Below are 19,841 nucleotides of genomic sequence, written 5' to 3' on the forward strand. Positions count from 1 at the left end.
GCCTTTGGAGGCGCGAAGTCCCACAAGCACTAAGCAACACACTCACTTACATTGCTACTGTTTAGAATGCCTTCCAGTAAGTTTTTCTTCCATTCTGGACTGTACATATTTGCTGGTTTGTAAACAATGATAAAAATGCAACAGTTATTGCTAATTGTGTGAAGAATTTTTTTTCAACTAGAAAACATATGTTACTGTGTTAAAGCCCTAAATACAATACAATAGAATCAGCTGCAGTTATAGTAGGCCAGAGCAAAATTACATCTGCCCAAATGAAATCTGTTTCTGAACATATTGTGTTCTGGCAAAATGCTATCTGAAACTGATAAACATCATCAGCTAAACAAATAGACTACAACATACACAAAATTCAGTTTTTTTTACAACGAACTCCAAGCTTGACAAACCATCCTGCCTAACCTGTATCACTTAAAAGCTGTAGATGTGCCCGAATCGCCTGCCTTTTAACTTTGTCTCGTCAAACACCAAGAAAGGCAGGGACCGCAAACACTTAATTTTCCTCGAGAGCGTTTTATCCCCGAAGCAACTACTTGATCATGTAAGCAATGTCTGAAAGCAAGGATATCTGAAGTTTATGCTACCGTTTTATCTGCTCGTTGTGTCACTTGCCCAAATCATTTACTATTGATTATGTCTGAATAAACTTACCTTGTGTTTTCAGGTAAAGTCTAAGCAAGTGTTAACCTGCATAGAGAATGAATACCGTTGGAAGCTAAGGACGCCATTTTTAGTGGAAATTAAGGAGATCTATCTTGGTGAGATCAAGTGAATTTTAAACGCGCAGTTTGCAGGTTCGCGTTCAATTTAGAATGGCTAACTTTGCCAAAAACCTCAACAATAAACGTGGTAACAAAGTGTATTTTACGTTAACAACTGTTATTTATACTAACGTGCTTCACATTTTGGCCAAAAATACAAAAATAATATGCCACGAAGACAAAAAGTTTTTTCTCTTTTAAAAAATACAACAAAACTAGATATTTTAGTTAATTTTTATCCTGCATTTTCAAAAACCTGCATCCTTCTCCGAAAGCACAATATATGTACAATTAATAAATGCAAATAATATTAAGTACAAAAGAGTTAAACCCATAATAAAAACCATACGTAAGTTTGAAAGATTTAAATCAAACGTTAAAATTTGTTTCTCACACATTTCAAAGATGGGTTTAATGGTAGAATATGAGGTCTGCATTGTAATTTTGTCACTTTCGCATTTAACGGGAAAAAATACCACAGGGCTTCAATAGGCCTGGCGTACCATGATTTATATATGAGTGTGTCGTGATCGCTGGTCTGCGCAAAAGGTTCAGATCTGATCTGAGTCATAAATTTATGCCTAACTTTGCGCAAAAAGTTAATCGTTTTTCAAAATCAGGTTCTTTCGCAAATTGCAAATTTCAAGTACCAGCAATTATTATCGTCCATTTTGTACACGCCATTTTTAAGGTAAATGAGCACACAGTCCGCATTGGGTCCCAAGCCACCCCCATCATTTGGTTCACCCTCGTGGAAGTCAGTATTGCTTGAAGTCATTTCTACTCCGTCCAGGTAGACAAAAGATCCCTCTCTGTCTTTGTCTGTCAAACCGATCCAGAAGTATACTTTACCCGACCCAAGGGGTTTCAGCAAGTTGGTTATAATAGAGCTAAATTGCAAAAAAATGACATGACAAAATGCGGTACTGTAATACACTTAACCAAAATTATTTGCATCTTAAGGTTTTTTGTATCCACGTACCTTCAATATTTGCCTTAAAGGTAATAAGCAAACATTATGTGAACCAAGCAAAATAGTTTCACCCTACTGTGAAGATATAAATAACAATACTATAAAGAGCATTGGTTGAACAATAGACATTGGAGATATAAGTAGAATTCGACAGACTATCCCATTTTATTAAGTTTTGGCCTAATAAGTTAATCCTTGTACTGTATATTCTTAAACCGCCACATCATTTCGGCAACTTCTCAAAAAAAACTTTTGGTTTTATTTGTTTTCCTGAAACTCAAAGGTTTGCACGACTTACTTTCGTTTAGCCGAATCTCTTATACCCCAAGTGGCCAGATCCCCGCCAAGAGACCTGCAATATGCTCTCGAATCGTCCCAGCTCCTTAGGTCATTTGATATAATATGGTCCTGGCGAACTGCAAAAAAAGTAAGGAATTTTTTTATTAAACGATTGTTTTGTTGTTTTTTGAAAAGCTAGATGAAAGCGACCTTTTATGCAAAGCTGTCTGATGGGAGAAACAATTCCACACATTTAGTGTAAGTTATTTAGCGTAGCTGGCTAAGTAAGACTAATCAAGTTAATGCAAACTAAAGGATGCTTTTTTGGCAAATAACTCATACTGCTTTTACTGTTGTTTTAACGTCCTATTTAGGTCGCTGTGATACGTAATGTTTATAGTATGTTGGGAATCAGGTTATTGGTCATAAATTGGTTTGTAGCTGGCAAGCCTTGTAGAATTCAAATACGTATAATCCAACATTAATTCAAATTACCCAGTGTATTTTTCGGACTGATACGAGCAATTTGTGCTTATGATATTTAGTTTATTTATGAGTAGACAAAACGATTTTATTAACGCTAATGTTTCAAATCTGGACTTCGCTAACTGACTCTAAGTCCATAAACGCAAAAGTTACTCTAAATTATACATATGACATATTTAATTTGACATAGTCCCATAGAAGAGTGGATTTTTAACTGGCACAAAACGTTTTGTATAAAGTTAAAGAGTCACAAAAGATTTAAACACGCCACTTTACCGTTTGTACATGTGCTCCCTGTGTACCAAACTGTACAAGCACAAGTGTAACTCGTCACCGTATCCGTACACGTGCCGCCATTCTGACAAAGACCAGGATTACTATTGCAGTAATTCGCTTCTGAAAAAGCAAAACACATTTATAACACCAAACAAACGTTCAGGAGGTTGAATATACACGCAAGCTGTATGTGTACATTGGGACTTACTGTGAACACATATTTTTGGTGTTTTGTATTATAGTTTGTGTTGTATTGTCGAACAACTAATCGAAGAAAGGGTAGCCATTTAGGTGACTATATTAAGCAAGAAGTATACCCGTTCAAACTCATAATGTCTACACATAGTTTAAAATGTATACATGTATTGTACATTTGCCATTATTAGTTTGAAATCTTACTGCATTGTAGTCCATTTCCTATGAAATTTGTATTGCACGAACATCTGAAACTACCCGCTGTGTTGGTACAAGTTGCATAACCGTGACAGTTGTGTGTTCTGGCGGCGCATTCGTTGATATCTGCATTTCACATCAATTTTAGTAGCAAACTTGCAAGTAGTGTAATTGATTGCTGTTGCGTGGCAATACCTGTCTCACAATGCCTTCCTGTGTAGCCCGAAGTGCACGAACAGCGGTAGTCTGTTATTGTGTCTGAACACCGACCTGAATTTTTGCACAGGCCAAGGTTTTGGGCACAATAATCCGGCACTATAAAGCCAGAAAAAATATGAAAGTTTAACATTAAGTTTGTATGTGTTCAAATTGCTCAACAGTTTACATATGAAAGAGTGGTTTGAATACATGCTACATGAAAAATTACCACATTGCGTTCCACTTCCTGTGTAGTTTGCTTTGCAAGAACACTGGAAACTACCCGCTGTGTTGGTACAAGTTGCGTGTTGATGACAGTTATGTGTTCCACTAGTACATTCATTGATGTCTGTACAAATCCACTTCCAAGTTTGAGTGTTTAACCTACGTGGTAGGTACAAATTGAAATGCTTACCGATTTGGCAGTCTTCGCCCGTGAAACCGACAGAACAGAAGCAAAATCGTTGGTTCATTCCGGACTGACAATTGCCTTCGTTTAAACAGCTTTTTGATGCGCAAAAATCTTCATCTAAAATTGATGTAACATTGCGGTTAGATTTGTTTTGTTTTGCAGCAGTTGCCAACAGCAATGTTTTAAGGACATAGCAGATGTTTTGGAACTTTCCACCTTTTTCTGTTTACTTGTTTCGTCTATGTTAGATATTTAAGTGCATTTTTTAACCTTTTGGGTTTTCACTGCGAATTGGGTATTCACTGCTGGCCGAGAAGGTAGTTAATTTACTGCAAAATGTTCACCTAACAGGAATATGGCCTAAAACCGCTGGAAGTTTACTGTACTAAAAATGCTACATAAAATGTAAGCATACTTTGGTGAATTATGCTACTATATAGAAAGCATTTAAGTAGCAATATAAAACTTACTGGTGAAACTAAACGCGTTTTTCGAAAATCCACAAGATTTGCTGTGGACCCCATGATTTGTTGAACCTCGAAATGAAGATTGAGATTGTGTTGAGTAAAACCTCACGTGTCCACCCTCCGCTGAATTAACTACGATTGGACGATTTGTTTGTGGAAACAAGCAAAAACTGAATGACCACTTACCACTTAAAACCCCGGCGTGGATAGCAGCCGCACACACAGACGAATTGCTATTGTACAAATTTATCCCACACACGTAGTTCGAACCACAACCAGAAGGACAATCAACATCAGTCACAGAAGACTCTGTGTTTCCCTTTGTGCTGCATTTCACTGAATCAATGTTCTAAAATGTTACGTATCTGTTTACTGCAAATGCTTTGAAATGTTTTACTTTGAAACGAGTAGGTTTCGGTAGCAGTCCGGCATGATTTGCTTGCGACGCCAAATCTCTCAGATTTACTGTATTTGGGAAGAGGATCACTTTTAAACACTTCAAAATATCCACCCAAATCTGAAAAATTACACAAATAACAAGACAAGAAAACCCGAACTCCGACAAAACTTGCATAACTGCATCCTATAATAAGAGCCAACTTACTGTCCACCAGTCCAGCATGCATCGCAGCAAGACACAGAGGACCTCTGGCGTAGTCGTCAGTCCCACATAAATCTGAATGTTGCATCCAACAGCCGCCGGGACAAATCACTTTTGTGACCGAGTGTTTTAAATCCGACAGTTTTGTATCACATGTGGCTAGATAAAACAAACAAGATTATGATTTAGCTAGTTTCGGTAAATCGTTTTCACACAAGAATTAGTTACCTTCCATTGCTTCACAAGTTTGCAAGACAGCCATGACGGTGAAGTAGAGTCTCAAAGAATTTAATAACAACATTGTAGGTCTATAATTTTAACTTAGGAATGAAATATTGGTGGCCTAAAACTTTGCAACAATGAAATCCCAAGTTATAATTTACCTCTTTCTGTTTTGTTTATGCTGTCAGACTGCCTATGCATTCATCGCTAATGAATTTCAACCGAACTATTTGCTATACGTTTTGTTTAGCCTACAATATACACAAAGGATCCAACTGTACAAACTAAACCCTTGTACCGATACTCGAAAATGTTATTAAAAGCGTAATTTCACTTCGTGTCGTAAACTCATGCGCTGACTGGTCTAAACAGACAGGAAACTTGGATGACATCACAACATCAACTGTATGTTGAAATCTTGATAGCTATTAGTGGAAATGACGCCCAATCTGGATACGATACTATACGCCTTCACAACACCCTGTATTGTTGCAACGAATTCGCACCAGAAATAGAATGGGAAAGTGTGACCAACAAGTATTAGGTGGTTTCCGTATAGTACCATACGGTCACATGGTCTAATTAAAGTAGCCTGTAAACTTTACGTGTCTAGACAAACACACAAGCTTTTAGAGTTCACTGAGCATTACAGTAGGATGTATATATATAAAGAATGTTTAACATCGAAAAAGGAACCTGGGGATTTTGATAAGAATCTGACACAAATTCGACATGGCCTGGCAAAAGTATGAGTGCTTTTAAGCTGGAATAACTACCTCGCATTTTGTTTTCCAAAACTATTTTTACGATATTTTTAAGGAGTTGTCATTATGGTCATTTTTTTAAATTTAACAATATACCCATACCAAGGAGTTCATTTTGCTCTTAGATGTTTGCTTGTTTATCACTTCCACAACAACATATTTTGGCGGTCAAACACACAAATCTATCATTAACCTGCCAAGCTTGATTTGTTACCAGATTTGCAAATGGTTCCAAATGTTTGTATCATGCAAATAACGCGCAGGTATATACATGGCTTCAAGCGTCTACTGTTTTTCTCTTGAGGTAAACGTATTTTAATTTGTCGCAAGTATACAATACGAGTACACTAACAGTAATCTGGAACGTTGTGGTTCAAAGACTGTCTGTTCGATGGAAGGTGCCCTAGCTCACACTAAAGGTGATACAATTTTGAATTTAGTGAAGTTTTATTTTGCGTCTTCGATTAAACAACATTTCAACATAAATTAGAAGCATTACCGTTTGTTTGTTTTTTACTTTTTGTCGTTATCTGCCAAACAATAAAAACTATAGTATTGCAGTAGATGGCTAAACTTTTGACGTCGAGTTTAAAATTTGCGTTTTAGTTTCGGTAATAATTGTTTACTTTGAAAGCATCGAGCCAATGTATGATAAGCTGCAGACGGTGCACACTGTTTCGACCTACAAGCAGTGGTGGGATTAAAATCTTTTGTCAGTCGGTTCTATCACAAAACTCTTATTTTTCAGCCGGTTCTGTTACAAAAAGTCCATTGACAGTAAGCAGTAATGCTAACCGGTTCGCTGATCTCATAAAATTTCGTGAGACGGTTCTATAGAACTGGTGCAAATCAGCTGAATCCCACCACTGCCTACAAGGTCTCATTAGTGTAGCAGGTGACGAGATATTGGCTGTAGGGGCTAATATAGCATTGCCGTAAGGCTTAGCTCGTGCTGCCAATCTTTCGTCACCAGCGGCCATCAATTGCTTACTTATTTACATAAAATATTTTTTTTTCTAAATTATATGATTGATTTACTCGATACAAGGTTCATAGAAATCATATCGAGCTTCGGTTTCCGATCTTTGTGGGAGTGACGTCATGACCAAGTTTCCGGCCCAGTACCATGTATTTGCTGCGGAAATCCTCAACGTTCACATAAGCCGACTGAAAACAATGCGAAATAATATGTTCACAACGGCAATAAGAGAAGATATAATTATATTTGATAGTTTCAATGCGTTTCCTTAACATTAATAGTTATCGCCTGCAAATTCAGTATATCAAAATGGTTGATTCCTACTCATTCTTAACTCGTATTGATCAGGTAAAAAAACAGGTATATTTGTCAAAACGTTTGGTGCGAACTTAGCATACTTGATATGTGATCCAAAGCTTTTTGATATGCAACAAGCATTTTAAATCCGCAATAAAACAAAAACTGCTCGCAGCTTGCTGTAGCCTATAACCCAAAACACATAAAGCATCGCTTAAACTACGCGAAAACCGAAAAGGGAAATATTCATAGGCATCCTGCCTTCAAAACATCAACAAATTGCACCGCAGGCATTGCATAATAAATTCTTGATGAAAAACTGAACAAAACAAGGCGAGTATGCTAAAAGAGACAAGCAGCTCGCGTAGTGGCTTGGACAAGCAACTCAGAGACGAATCTATTGCAGAAGTGCTGGCGATTGCCCATGCTGAAGGTAGAAAATTATTAGAAACGGCAACAGAACGAGAAAAAACTGTTTCCGCTGCGAGGCAAACAGCGGCAAGTAAGAAGAATGAAAGACAAGGACCTTCCATACCTTCCATGCAAAGCGTTGAATCGGCAAGGCATGACCCAAATACCGGTAAGATATTAAAATAACTTCTAAGTGACCTAGCTTGTGCCATTTACAAAGTTGTCTTAAATAATTAATTTGTACACCGCTAGCGGCATAGTATAATTTAATAAACGCAAAGCCATGTTTGTTTTGTTTCAGTCTATTTGAGTATGATATAGTGTAAGTTTGCTTACTGCCAGTTGATCATTAAAATTATAACAGACTAACGCGTTATAATAAATGTCATGTTTTCAAACTATGCCCCAAACTATATAGCTTTTCATTTAAGTGCCTTTTACAAGTTGTCCTTAAGTACGCAAAATGGTGACGATGGCTATTATGAAATATTGCAACACAAATCATCCTGAAGTGTTGATCTCAATCCCCGGCGTCGGTAACGTGTTTTGTGAGGAGTTGTTTCGCAAATATTTGATCATCGGACTGACAAACACGTAAACCTTGTCAAATGTACATCTCCGCCTACGCGACCCTGAAATAGGTGGTTGCGCGCGGCACAATCTTACATGATTACCAAGAAAGTCCGACTAATACATTACGTTATGTCATTAAATAAGAAAACATTTATAATCTGTTAAAGTTAATTTTGACAAAAGTTCCAAAATTAAAAAGCTACATTTGATTTCAATTAAAAAACAGTTCCTTTTTTAAATTGCTGTAAGCGTGTTTGCAAATCATGCAAGGCCTTTAACAGACAATTTATACGCGGCTGCACACACGTTACTTGTGCGTGTACAACGACACTGTCTGTGTAGACCACGCATATCCGCCATAACATGCATTCAGTGTCATTTGACCACATTATTTGCCTGATAAAACCCTAAACAGCAGCCCCACTAACATCAAACGATCAACTTATTGAAGCTATAGCAAAGTCTAGCACCACGATGGACGGCAACGACGACGGACAAGGCACAAGTGGACAACAGCAAGGAGACAAAAACATTTTGACTGTTGCTGTTGAAAAAGTTGGATCGTTCTTTTCGTCAGTGGGCAAAGGAGTCAAAACTGCCGTTGATTCAGCAACTGGTGTTTTTCAAAACAAAGAAGAAAGTGGTGGTACAGAGGAAAGTGGTGGTAAAAAGGAAGCTAAAAAGACTGAAGAAGTCGTCGAAAACGCTTCTTAGTGACATGTAGATATGTTTATAGTGTTACGCTTTTCTGCTTTGTGTGTTTGTCAGTGATACGCAGTATAATAAACTAGGTAAATTTGTGGTTACAAATAGCTGTTTCGAACAGTAAAAATACTTGTGTAGCGTTAGACGGGCAAATCGGCTTGGATGTAGATATAAAAAGAAATACTTTTATTAATTTTCTGTTCTTCGGTGGACTAAGGATATGTTATAATTTTGTCTTGGCTACAAATTAGGGCCTTCACGTAGAAAACAAAACAAATAAACGAGTTCAAACAAGCTTTGGATCAGACTTATAGACGAAATTGACGAAAAGCACAAAAGGCGTTATATCAACCTACATTGTTAATGTTACATTTAATTTGTGTGAAAATACTTAGGCTTATACCTGTAGCAATCTCGTACCGCCGTGAGGCACAAATGCTTCCCGGCCATGCGCTACACGTCTGTTGTTGAAAACCAACATATCTCCTGGAACCATGCGGTGTGTGAACTGCGGAAGAAATAACACTGATAAGCAATATTATATGCACTCACGTGTACCGAAAAAAGCTTATCAATTAGATTTGTTTCCTGAGTTAGATTCTCATATTGCCATTAGGTTGGCATGAAACGTAGGCATTTTGTCAATATAAGTTACGCAGTCGAGTCAAATAGCGCGTTAAATTTACGATTTTACCCGTAATTCAGGCCTTGTAATAATCTTCCATAGCTTCTTATGTGCGTTGTAGAATGGCATTACACAATTTTCCCTGACACGCAGTGTAGCATCCAGTCCAGTGTTGAAATGTACAGCTACAATCTGTTTTTATGAAGAAAAAAAACGGCCTCAAATAAAAACAAATGCAAATTTAACAGATACAAGTGTCTTAAAAAGCTTCGGTTGGGCTTCAACGCCACTAAAAGGCATAGAGATATGATTTGGAGATAATTCACCAGAGGCATAAATACAATTCTTTCGAATAACGTGTGGTCGAATTGTCAGTAAGCAATTAAGCTTTTGTGTTTCTTAAACTCGTCAAGCAGTACCAAACAGAATTTTCGTTTCACCATACACTTTGCGGCCAACAACACTAAGGTGAAAGTTAATGTACGACTTCATTGGGTTAAGGTTATGGTTAACTTTTGTGACAAATAAAAAATATTTCAGCTTTCAAACGGTGTCATGCACGCCTGCAATTCGTCATCGAGTACTAGAACACTAGATATGTTTGCATTTTTAAAATAGGGAATATTTTGCGGCACATTTTGGAAATTTCTAGCGGCATTCTAGTGTACCCAGACACAGTTAAAGAATCACTGTTTCAAACAAATAGTCGGGGAAAACAGGCAGGTTACGAATGACCAGATAAAAAAAGTTTAACAGGTAAGGCTATTATACATTGGAGTAGAGTAGATGATTGGACACTTTGCACAATGCACTGATCAGTGTTTTAATCAATTATTCTTACTACCAATTTTACTGACCTGACAAGGCAAAGTTTATCAGGCACAAACACAGAAAAGCCAAAGTTCGTACATATTGCTTCGCAGGCACACTACCAGTGCTAATAGGGATTCGTAACAATCATTAACCTGGTCATCATAGTCGACTTCAATCACCGGCTTTCGAGTTTCGTAATATGCCGGATTTTGCCTTTTATAGTCGATTGTTGCGAAAGTGCAAGGAACCCTTGTAAGTACGCGAAAATCATCGGGAGATTCTTGTCGAAGAATTTCGGCTGCTTGGAACATGTCGGCCACAATTGATTCGCCTCCTTCTATACATTCATCAAACCTGAATAAATCATACTGTACTAAAAGCTGTTGCTTACTGACCATACTGTTGTACGGTTGTTATATACTATAAATATGGTTACCAGTTTGAACCCGAATGCCCAAACCAAAGCATTTAACACAAAGCCTGTTCACGACAGGAAAGTTGGTGAAATTACATGACAAACAAGCGTGAAGTTTGAATTAAAACCAATGTTTGCGCTCGAGCTGCTGCAGGCAAATAGCCGTCTTTTCCCGAAATTATAAATGAGCGTTTGCCATGCCCGGCCGTGGACACAATGCAGTTAAAAAACGACACGAAGAATGCGATAACCCAGCTGAACAGAGGGTTTACGCACACCCCAGTTCGCTGCATGGGCTAAGCGACATGTAACATTTGCTTTTATTTAAAAAAAAAATTACTACGATAAGGTACATTCCCGTGTGCTATGGTTTTTCAATTAAAATGTAGCCATTTTAGTGCCAATGTTTTGTTTTCTCTCAAACTTCACACCAATCACGTCATTTCGCCGCCAAGCAAAAACACCTGTTCTTTTTTTGTGTTTTTGCCTACAAATTCACTATCTGCTCGCCTATACGCTAATTGAATCGTAAGTGTGTAATATAGACCGGTTGGGGCGCCTTGCATATGTGCAGATGTAAGTCGCATCCGTCCATGAAAAGTCTTCAGCTGATACATATGGAATGCAAAGTCGCAAAAAAACTTATATTTTGGTGTTTATAAAACAAAGGGGAAACAGATTAAGTGAGTAAAGATTGCATCCTTGTTAAATATTGGCCAAGTATTAATAATTATCACGAGTAAGGCTTGGCGTGACATATTATGAGCCTAGATAAATATACTTTGGCTTTCTTTCCACACAGTGGCGTCAAGTTATTTACATTTAATTCAGGTTTGTGAACTTTAGCCTATTAAAATAGATTTACTAGAATGCTACCGATTAAAAAAAATTTTGCCATTCATTTACAAATGTAGTTTTTGGGCGATTGTTTGCAATGTGTCCAGTAACACATTTTGTGCATTTGTATCATGAAAACATCAGTTTTCTGTACAAAAAAATAAAAGGTAAGTATACACAAACTAGCGAATACTTCAAAAAGCGAACAGTTGGCGGGGCTAAAGCGACATACTATCCCCCCAAAAAAACGTAATACGACGAAATAAACGAATTTTGCAAACACGTGACTGGGTTTAAAACCGGGTAAGTGAATCGTTTGTGCGTTGGACGCCCAACATGTACTAAATATAAAGTCAAATATTACAAATGTACTTACTGCAAGCATTGAAAAAACTGCACACCAAGCTCAGACTCGTAGTGCGCTTGATCTGTGTGAAATGTTAGGTATTCCCGTGTGTTCGTTACACTGTCTTTCACCCCTTTATCATGTATCATGAATTTCTGGTAATCGATAAAAATAGGATTCACTTAACATTGGCAAATACCACAAGTGGTAAAATATGTGGTAAGTACCACAAACACATTGGTTGGATTTTATATGTTATTCAAATTCATCAACGACATTTACTGAGGATTGCCAAGCAGCTGTTATTCAACAGTATGCAAATAGACTTTTACATGTAAACAAGAACTGGACACTTACCCTTCCGTATGTGGAATCAACCAATGGTCCGATTGTAACAGCAAACTAAAAAAAAACATAACAGTTTGAATAATGAACATGATTTTGTTCTGCCTGTTCGTTGCATTGACGTTCACAAAATCCTCTTTAAAGAGTTGTATGCCGTGGTGAGTCTCACGAAATTTTATGATCAGCGAAACCGGTTAGCATTACTGGTTACTGTCAATGGACATTTTGTAACAGAACCGGCTGAAAAATATGACTTTTGTGATAGAACCGGCTGACAAAAAATTGAAATACCGCCACTGGTTGTATGACCAAATTGAATAAGTCAATTGAAAGAAACAATAAGGTCTCGAATTCATAACGTGAAAGTGAGTAACAAAATCTAATAACATTAATGTTGTCCATGCTCCAACAAAACTATATAGAATGAAGAATGTTTAATTAACCGTTTGATGAACTGTAAAGCGTGCCTGAACGAATGTATTTGCTATAATGAATGTAAATTTTGTACCTCCTCAAGAAACTCCTCGTCTGTGGGTACACCACGCAGATAGCATATCCCAACCTCCATGACAGCTTTCAAAACCCTGCAAAAAAGATAAAGCAATCAATTCAACGTACGTAGATTGGCAAGGCGTTTATGAAAATTGTGGTTTGAGAGCAAATACGTTAACGGAAAGGCATATTCATTTGGTTTTTTTAAACGTTCCTTTATAGCCATTGGTAAAACAAACTTAAATTAACGCACTATAAAGAAGAACACATATTATAATCACTGACGAAGTGAAAAGGGACACTCCTTTGTTTAATCTTTGGTGTCGATTACCAATTAAAGGTAGTCTACTTAAGTTTCCAAGCCGTTCAAAATCTGAGAAAACTCTTGCTCCTATATGCACAAACACATTACAATAGCCTACATTCTTCTCGGCGTGTATTCGGAAGGTATTTGAGTAAACACTTACTTAAATAGGCCTCCATCCGTACCCTTTACAGTACTGTAGTCGAGTGGTTGGAGTTTAAATTCTCCTGGTTTTATGAAATGCATTTTGCGATCGTCAATTAGTTTGTGAAGGCATCTATCGCAGTAGCAGTTTCGTCTCAGAAAAGCAAGAGGAAGAACTGTGTTGTGGTTAGCACACACTTCCCCATTAAATTCCACATAAAGCTGGTCTAATTGAAACAAGATATGTTATAAATGTACTAAAACTGAGCCAAGTCCCGTTTTACCGCAGTCGTTAAGTACAATTTTAGAAAAATTAGCTGTCAAAATGCAAACACCGTAAATTGACACCCTCAAATTCACGCTTGGCCAAAAGAAATGAATAGAAATTAAATTAAGCTTGAAACTAACCTTCATCTTTGTTGACTTTTGCATCAATTATTGGGAAGTCGTCAGGAAACAGACTGCAGTTAATTCGTTGTTGTCCCACGATAAAGCGATAGCAATTGTTGCAATGACAGTTGAACCGAAGCCACTTGTTGTGAAACCTAACACATACCAAACTACAACAGACAAGCCATTCGACTTTACACAAAGGTTGAAAGTGTTTGCCTTACCTACTGCCATGACCATCTTTCCATAGGACCTCAATTTGGTCCTTTGCGTAGGATATTCGAACGCTTTCTACCCTAGCTTTTTCGTCCATTGCAACTAGTAGTTTCACAAAACTGTCTGTGCTGCAGCTAATTGTACAAGGTTAGGTACGTTACATACTCTGTGCCGCCGATACGCCGCAAAGGCGTAACCGGCCGAACCTTTTTCTCTGGACTTTGCAAAAGCGCAATGCGGATGTGTGTGCTAACGCTCGGAGCCTCAAATGCATGTTGATATTGGCACATAGGCGAACGTTATCACGCACGAAGCCCGCCAGCGCGCGATATTCAGAATACGGGCATTATGTAATAGGAATAATACAAAGCATTCTCAAGTCATATGTGCTTAATGTGTATGTCTTTTAACTGATAAACCCATGTGGAAACTTCACTTTGTCTGATATTTACCAAACACACCACCAGCATACTTTAGATAACACATAGCATTAGCTAGCAATACTAGATGCACAATTCACAAATCAATAAGAAGCCCAAAGTTTGCCATTTTCACAGAAGACCAAAACAATTTTAGACAGAAGAACATAATAAGTTCTCCAAACAAACTTGGGTCAGGAAGTTGCATACTATCTAAGAGGTTTAATATAATTGATTACTACTTTGTTTTGCCTTCATTTTCACTACTTGGTTTCCTATTTCCTTTGACATTGTCCACGACAGCTGTAGTATACGAACTTAGGATTGATATGGTATTGTTTAAACTTGATTTTCCAATTTTTGTAGTAGTTTCAGGAAAACAAGCAACTGTGGCAATTGCTCCACATAACACAGGAACAAAAAATCTTCTCAATCTTCCCGCTTAAAGAGGTTAAAGGTTGTTAAGCTTCCATCACCATGAAAGATTTAACAAAGAAACTTTTATAATCAAAATGTCACATTATAGCCTATATAAGGTAGTTCACTTTAATGATGTGCAAAAATATTTAGGGCTACTGCAACTCAGTTATGCAACGCCATTTACTGTTTGACAAAAGGGAAAGTTTGTGGGCTTCACAAAATTATAAGGGTGCCTATATGCTGGGGTTTGGAGTTTAAACGACCCTGTATAAGACATATATATGTATGCAAGAATAGATTCTTATGTTATCTGTTGACATGACTACTAAGATCAAACATAAAATAAACACATCTCAAATTGTACCAAAAACTTACATTTCGGAAATAAAAGGGAATGAAACACCCAACCTCCTGTAAATGACCCAAGCACAATAGAGGATTTGAAATAAAAATCAGTTGTTTTGGGAATCCTTTGCAGAGGGGTCTCCAAATAATCCAATCCAGCATTGTACTTTGCACTTGTAACCTTCCATATTTTACATGCCGGAGCTTGAACAAAACTCCTCACTCTAGAACACATGGTCCAAATGTTCTTAGATATATCATAGGGTCTATGGTAAAGTTTTCTCACTTGTAAACACCATTTTCCAGGGCACTTTCTTCAATCGGCTTTGTTTTTACTTCTACTTCCTTTGGGGTTTCATACAAAGAAAGTTCCTTTGTTTTCATTGTTTTCCAATAGTGATCTATAGTTGTAAAATGCTATGTTTGTGTGCAACAAGTCTTGAATAAAAAGTTTTAAGAGTTCATTCTGACAACTTGTCTTTTGAACCTAAACTTTCGACATAACTAAGAATTGTGACAAAACATTAGATGGGATGATCAGTCATACATGTTTTTTACAGCTTAAGATTAAAATTTAAATCCAATTGTAGATTTCCCAAGGCGAAAATGCGAAATACTTACTCAATGACTTAACTAAACCATAGAATACTAGAATTACTCAACTGCATAAACGGGAAATCCCCACTTTCGTCTCTGCCTGAATCAGGGCTGCCACTCTAGATATTTTATAACTAGATCTAGATAGTTTTGGTTAAGCCTAGATGTAAAATATGGGATCTAGATGATGGCCATGAAATCTAGATATGTTTTTACCGTTTGTAAAGACTGTATGAACCGTGCTAATACAAATGTTCCACCCCAATAACCACAAAAGTCTCAACGCTATAACTGTATCAGAAAATGTAGAGTGTAGACTGATAAAAAGGAAGAAATAAGCTTTTTTAACATCTAATATAGAGCAATTTATATCAAAAACCTTCATATGTGCTGTTGTTTGGCTAATACATTACAATAAATTGGATGTTTTATGCTTAGATACGTTGTTTGGGTGTTTTGTTTTTCAATCTAGATGTTTCTAGATATTTTTTGAGGTAAAACTAGATGATTTCATTAAAACAAAAGTGACAGCCCTGGCCTGAATGCATTTTGCAAGTTTATTACTTACGTATTTTTCCAAGCTTCATCCCACTGTTTTCGTATTTCGCCTAGCTTAACTTTTCCACATCCATTCAAAGCAAATAAAGGTATTTTTTTTCTTCTTTTACCGCATCAAATCAACACGTTTGTTTGCAAATTAGCATCACAAGATTACTAAGCATTGATACAAAAAATATAGAAGGAAGAACATATAATATCATGCACAGTTTTATCCCATACATTGCGTATAAAGTGGTACATCAATGCTAGCATTTTTAATATAAATATTTGAATGAGTATGCCTTCCTAAATAACAACATTTTAACTGCACCATTAAAAAAGGAATAATTAGTATCAGCAAAACTGAAATTTAATTGTGGCCCTTAACCCCACTACATTGAGGGTGAAATATTATTTGCAGAGTTAGGAGTTAAACGGTCTGGTACAGATCGTCTTGCTTGGAAGTTTCCACTTGTAGGAACATCTGTTTCAATGTCTTCGTACCAACTTCGACCTGCTGAAAATGACTGTGACATCACTGGATTGCTGGTACGGGTGACAGCACCTGTCATCTACCCCCCAAAAAAAATTATGATTTAGAAAGTATTCTTTAATATCTACAATGATAAAGTACACACAAAAAAACCTATACCAATAAAATTCAAATCATAACAGTTTCAACCAATTCACTTTAAGCAACTTATTACAAGATTTGATCTTCTTAGCTGAGCTTCCAGGTTAGAAATTTGTTGTCTTGCTCTAGAATGTTCCTCTTGCAATTTGGCAAAATCAAGTTCATACTGCCGTGCCTAAGAGACAAAATACAATATCCACTGAATTATTTAAAACTAAATATATTGAAAGGCAGCAGTATTTATTATTCAATGTCGAATCAAACCTGTGTTGTCTTTTTGATTCATAAAAGAAGAAGTTGAGTGTCTTTGCAATTTGTTCGCAAACTAATGTATAGTTAACATAAAAAAATAGAAAACTTACTGCTTCCCGTAAGCTATTAATAGTGCTTTCTTGTTCAGCTTGTGATGTGTAGTCATGCGATCTTGTTGCCACAACTAGGGCTGATTTTAACTCATCATTTTGCACATACAAGTCATTAATTTTAGCTTCTTGTTCTGTTACTTTTGTGCTTAATTCCTGTACTGTAGTTAAAGCTTCTTCCTTCAGTTTTCGTTCCGCAGCAAGATTTTTTTGACTCTCATTTTTTGTTATTTCCAGCAGTTCCTTTTGCTTGTCTACATCACTTCTTAGCTTTTGATATATCCTGTCCACATGCTCCTGTTGTGCAGGAGTAAACTCCAAAACACCAGCGTTCCTAGAACTTGTACTGGCACTAAGCTGATCATTTTGTTCCGTTAGCTGCCTAACAATTTGTTTAAGTTGTTCATTTTCTTCACCCAACTGTTTGACAAAAACCTCACGTTGATCATTGTAGTTTTGCCACTTCATATTCATATCTTTCAGTTTGTCAACAGTCAAATTAAGTTTTCGAACTGTTTCTCTCAACTGTCTATTTTCGTTATCATGGATCATAGGAAGGGAAGTATACTCTGATGGCGAACTTCCTGAAAAAGAAGCACTCATGTCTTGATTGTAACTTTGATTTGTAGTTGAGGTTCCTACTGTTCGCACATCATGATGAGAAAATTGTTTTACTCTTCCCAAATCAGCCTTAAGTCCAATACTTTCAATATCCTTTTCTTCAAGCCTTTTTGTTAGATCAGAAATACTTGCCTCGGCATTTTTTAGAGATACTTGCAAGGTTGTAATTTCTTCATTTGTCTGAGAAAGACTTGTAAAATCTTGATCGCTTTTTCTGTTTTTTTCAACTTGCCTTTCTAAATCATCAATTCTCAAATCTTTCACCTGGAGCACTTTCGTTATTGTTTCTATTAAACTTTCAGTTTCTTTGTGGTGATTTGGATTTAGGTCCTTGTAATTATTTTCGTTGACAGGCTCCATTTTAGTAATAACTTTTGACAGGCTTTGTTCAGGTTGGGTCTTGGACATTTTTGTCTCAGTTGAAGATGTGGATGATGCTGATGAATGCATTGAGCTAGAATTGCTTGCAACATCATAACTGAGGGGATAAACTTCTGGATTGTGCTGATGCGGCTTAGCTAGTGCATCAATTTTTTCTTCCATTGGCACTGCTTTCTTAATATGTTTATCTTTATTATTTAAACAAAACCTTGATAAAAGTACTAAAACACTAAGCATGAAGTTATGTTTTGCAGTTGAGTCTAAAATTGAATATATACAAGTGTTTTGTTTGATACAAATTCTTTCTACTTTTAGAAATTTGCTTGCAATGAATGTTTAGACAATATACAGCATTAAATTTTAACAAAACTTGCATTTACAATGTGTTTTCTTGTTCATACACATGAATATATTTACAAATACACACTTTTACACAAAACACAACATATGCTCCCATATTAACCATATTTTAATATTAATTCAAGAAAGGTCATTGAATTATCCCTAACAATCCATAATTCCCGGTTTTAAAATCTATCTTGGTGAAATATACACGAACTGTTGAGGAAGGTATTTTATTTAAGTTCTGCTTGACATTAATAAATAGTTCTAACTTGGCTGTCTTAGCCTTATTATATTTTCTTAAATGACGGTTAAAAAGGTGCCAAACTTAAACAAAAACCTTTGTTTACCAGAAGCGTTCAGAACATTGCGATACGTCACGGTTTCACCATTACAGGCAAGATAGGAAATTTTAGGGAATTCACCGTTTAGAAAAAGCCCGTGTGGTGCTAGTGCGGTGGCTTTATTTCGCGTCTGAGGTACATTTCCACATTAGGCTACAGCTACACCTTTGTGTTGGGCAAGACATTGAAGCGGGCTTAAAATCTGTGTTGAGTTATGATCGCAGAAGGCCAATGCAGCCAATTTTCATTATCTGTCATGTACAGTGGTGGTGGAAGTGGAAGTCAAAAAAGTTAGGTCATATGCCATAATTTCTGTTTGAACACGGTAGTTTCTGTTTTACAGCAAATACTTCGTCTACATTAGGGGTGGCCAACTTGTCAGTCGTTAAAATCGACGAAAATTTTCTTAATTTTACACGATCGACTGACCAGTAGTAATTTAGGCTGCCACTAACACAAAGCAATAACGCACATTTCTGCATGCGATTTGAATTACCGCATATCGTCATTACTTTTCATGATCAAGCGTGTCGCGATCGACGTGTTGGCCACACCTGGTCTACATTGTAGACGTCTACAGTCTACACCAGGGGTTCTTAAACTTTTTCGGTCGCGCCCCACTTTACACTAATTATTTATTCTCACGCCCCCCCTAAAAAACGTTAGCACTAATGATGCTTGTCTTGTTTTTTGGAAACAACATACATGGTAGGTCCGCTTTAAGCTACTGTCAAGTTAGTTCCGAACGTTGGAAAAAGCAACACTGATACTTCAACACTGATAAGTTGCGAAAAAGTAGGCTTTTGCGAACACAGAGACACGTTGCCAGTATTCTTTTAAACTACGCATATGTTGCCCAGAAATTGTTGATTCACTCAAAGTCAGGGCAATCTCTAATGCGAAATTGCGAACAAATAAATAATGTACAGCCGACTATATAGTACAGGGGTCACCAAACTACGGCCCGCAAGGTCATTTCATCCGGCTAATAGCTTACGGGAAGCAGTAAGTTTTCTATGTAAGCGGGCCCTAACTCGATTTTTTTCCAAAACTAAGCCCAAATCATACCCTTAAGTTAATGAAATTGTGTCAAA

At 36.9% G+C, this 19,841-nt stretch overlaps 5 protein-coding genes across 5 annotated transcripts; 1 reads left to right on the plus strand and 4 right to left on the minus strand.

Annotated features, from left to right (window-relative positions):
• Positions 1–871: 871 nt before the first annotated feature.
• On the minus strand, positions 872–5,175 carry LOC145220479 (uncharacterized). Its single transcript, XM_080087689.1, has 11 exons — positions 4,868–5,175; positions 4,661–4,780; positions 4,450–4,599; positions 4,267–4,386; positions 3,800–3,913; positions 3,614–3,733; positions 3,382–3,501; positions 3,193–3,312; positions 2,794–2,913; positions 2,051–2,168; positions 872–1,669 (listed from the first exon to the last, which is right to left on the minus strand). Exons 1-11 carry the CDS (start codon positions 4,950–4,952, stop codon positions 1,396–1,398), a joined length of 1,461 nt encoding a protein of 486 aa, XP_079943815.1. The 5' UTR covers positions 4,953–5,175; the 3' UTR covers positions 872–1,395.
• Positions 5,176–6,171: 996 nt separating this feature from the next.
• Positions 6,172–14,137, minus strand: LOC145218263 (gamma-butyrobetaine dioxygenase-like). The gene is made up of 10 exons (XM_080085673.1): positions 13,751–14,137; positions 13,545–13,681; positions 13,156–13,363; positions 12,705–12,780; positions 12,209–12,253; positions 11,882–12,006; positions 10,406–10,607; positions 9,510–9,632; positions 9,219–9,323; positions 6,172–7,017 (listed from the first exon to the last, which is right to left on the minus strand). The coding sequence occupies exons 1-10, from the start codon at positions 13,837–13,839 to the stop codon at positions 6,910–6,912; spliced, it is 1,218 nt and encodes a 405-aa protein (XP_079941799.1). The 5' UTR covers positions 13,840–14,137; the 3' UTR covers positions 6,172–6,909.
• Positions 7,168–8,895, plus strand: LOC145218264 (uncharacterized). The gene is made up of 2 exons (XM_080085675.1): positions 7,168–7,706; positions 8,562–8,895. Exons 1-2 carry the CDS (start codon positions 7,466–7,468, stop codon positions 8,822–8,824), a joined length of 504 nt encoding a protein of 167 aa, XP_079941801.1. The 5' UTR covers positions 7,168–7,465; the 3' UTR covers positions 8,825–8,895.
• A 124-nt stretch (positions 14,138–14,261) lies between the features above and the next one.
• LOC145218265 (uncharacterized) lies at positions 14,262–15,809 on the minus strand. The gene is made up of 4 exons (XM_080085676.1): positions 15,590–15,809; positions 15,213–15,327; positions 14,957–15,150; positions 14,262–14,602 (listed from the first exon to the last, which is right to left on the minus strand). The coding sequence occupies exons 2-4, from the start codon at positions 15,308–15,310 to the stop codon at positions 14,400–14,402; spliced, it is 495 nt and encodes a 164-aa protein (XP_079941802.1). The 5' UTR covers positions 15,311–15,327; positions 15,590–15,809; the 3' UTR covers positions 14,262–14,399.
• Positions 15,810–16,154: 345 nt separating this feature from the next.
• Positions 16,155–18,351, minus strand: LOC145218261 (uncharacterized). Its single transcript, XM_080085670.1, has 3 exons — positions 17,060–18,351; positions 16,771–16,872; positions 16,155–16,635 (listed from the first exon to the last, which is right to left on the minus strand). The coding sequence occupies exons 1-3, from the start codon at positions 18,296–18,298 to the stop codon at positions 16,456–16,458; spliced, it is 1,521 nt and encodes a 506-aa protein (XP_079941796.1). The 5' UTR covers positions 18,299–18,351; the 3' UTR covers positions 16,155–16,455.
• Positions 18,352–19,841: the final 1,490 nt, after the last annotated feature.

The sequence above is a fragment of the Phallusia mammillata genome, chromosome 3, assembly GCF_965637545.1.
Source record: "Phallusia mammillata chromosome 3, kaPhaMamm4.hap1.1, whole genome shotgun sequence".
In the NCBI taxonomy this organism is placed as follows: Eukaryota; Metazoa; Chordata; class Ascidiacea; order Phlebobranchia; family Ascidiidae; genus Phallusia; species Phallusia mammillata.

What these genes read in the sequence shown, in the direction of transcription:
- LOC145220479 (XM_080087689.1), bottom strand. Translation starts at nt 4,952, where the DNA reads ATGCAACATTCAGATTTATGTGGGACTGACGACTACGCCAGAGGTCCT. An exon ending in GGGCGAAGACTGCCAAATCG is followed by an intron (nt 3,734 to 3,799) that starts GTAAGCATTTCA and finishes GGATTTGTACAG; the next exon opens with ACATCAATGAATGTACTAGT. An exon ending in AGGGAGCACATGTACAAACG is followed by an intron (nt 2,169 to 2,793) that starts GTAAAGTGGCGT and finishes CTTTTTTTGCAG; the next exon opens with TTCGCCAGGACCATATTATA.
- LOC145218263 (XM_080085673.1), bottom strand. Translation starts at nt 13,839, where the DNA reads ATGGACGAAAAAGCTAGGGTAGAAAGCGTTCGAATATCCTACGCAAAG. An exon ending in ACGAGGAGTTTCTTGAGGAG is followed by an intron (nt 12,254 to 12,704) that starts GTACAAAATTTA and finishes GTTTTTTTTTAG; the next exon opens with TTTGCTGTTACAATCGGACC. An exon ending in TTACAAGGCCTGAATTACGG is followed by an intron (nt 9,324 to 9,509) that starts GTAAAATCGTAA and finishes TTTCTTCCGCAG; the next exon opens with TTCACACACCGCATGGTTCC.
- LOC145218265 (XM_080085676.1), bottom strand. Translation starts at nt 15,310, where the DNA reads ATGAAAACAAAGGAACTTTCTTTGTATGAAACCCCAAAGGAAGTAGAA. An exon ending in CTGGAAAATGGTGTTTACAA is followed by an intron (nt 15,151 to 15,212) that starts GTGAGAAAACTT and finishes CATGTGTTCTAG; the next exon opens with AGTGAGGAGTTTTGTTCAAG. An exon ending in TTCCCTTTTATTTCCGAAAT is followed by an intron (nt 14,603 to 14,956) that starts GTAAGTTTTTGG and finishes AACCTCTTTAAG; the next exon opens with CGGGAAGATTGAGAAGATTT.
- LOC145218261 (XM_080085670.1), bottom strand. Translation starts at nt 18,298, where the DNA reads ATGCTTAGTGTTTTAGTACTTTTATCAAGGTTTTGTTTAAATAATAAA. An exon ending in TTAATAGCTTACGGGAAGCA is followed by an intron (nt 16,873 to 17,059) that starts GTAAGTTTTCTA and finishes TTTGTCTCTTAG; the next exon opens with GCACGGCAGTATGAACTTGA. An exon ending in AGCTAAGAAGATCAAATCTT is followed by an intron (nt 16,636 to 16,770) that starts GTAATAAGTTGC and finishes TTTGGGGGGTAG; the next exon opens with ATGACAGGTGCTGTCACCCG.
- LOC145218264 (XM_080085675.1), top strand. Translation starts at nt 7,466, where the DNA reads ATGCTAAAAGAGACAAGCAGCTCGCGTAGTGGCTTGGACAAGCAACTC. An exon ending in AAGGCATGACCCAAATACCG is followed by an intron (nt 7,707 to 8,561) that starts GTAAGATATTAA and finishes AACTTATTGAAG; the next exon opens with CTATAGCAAAGTCTAGCACC.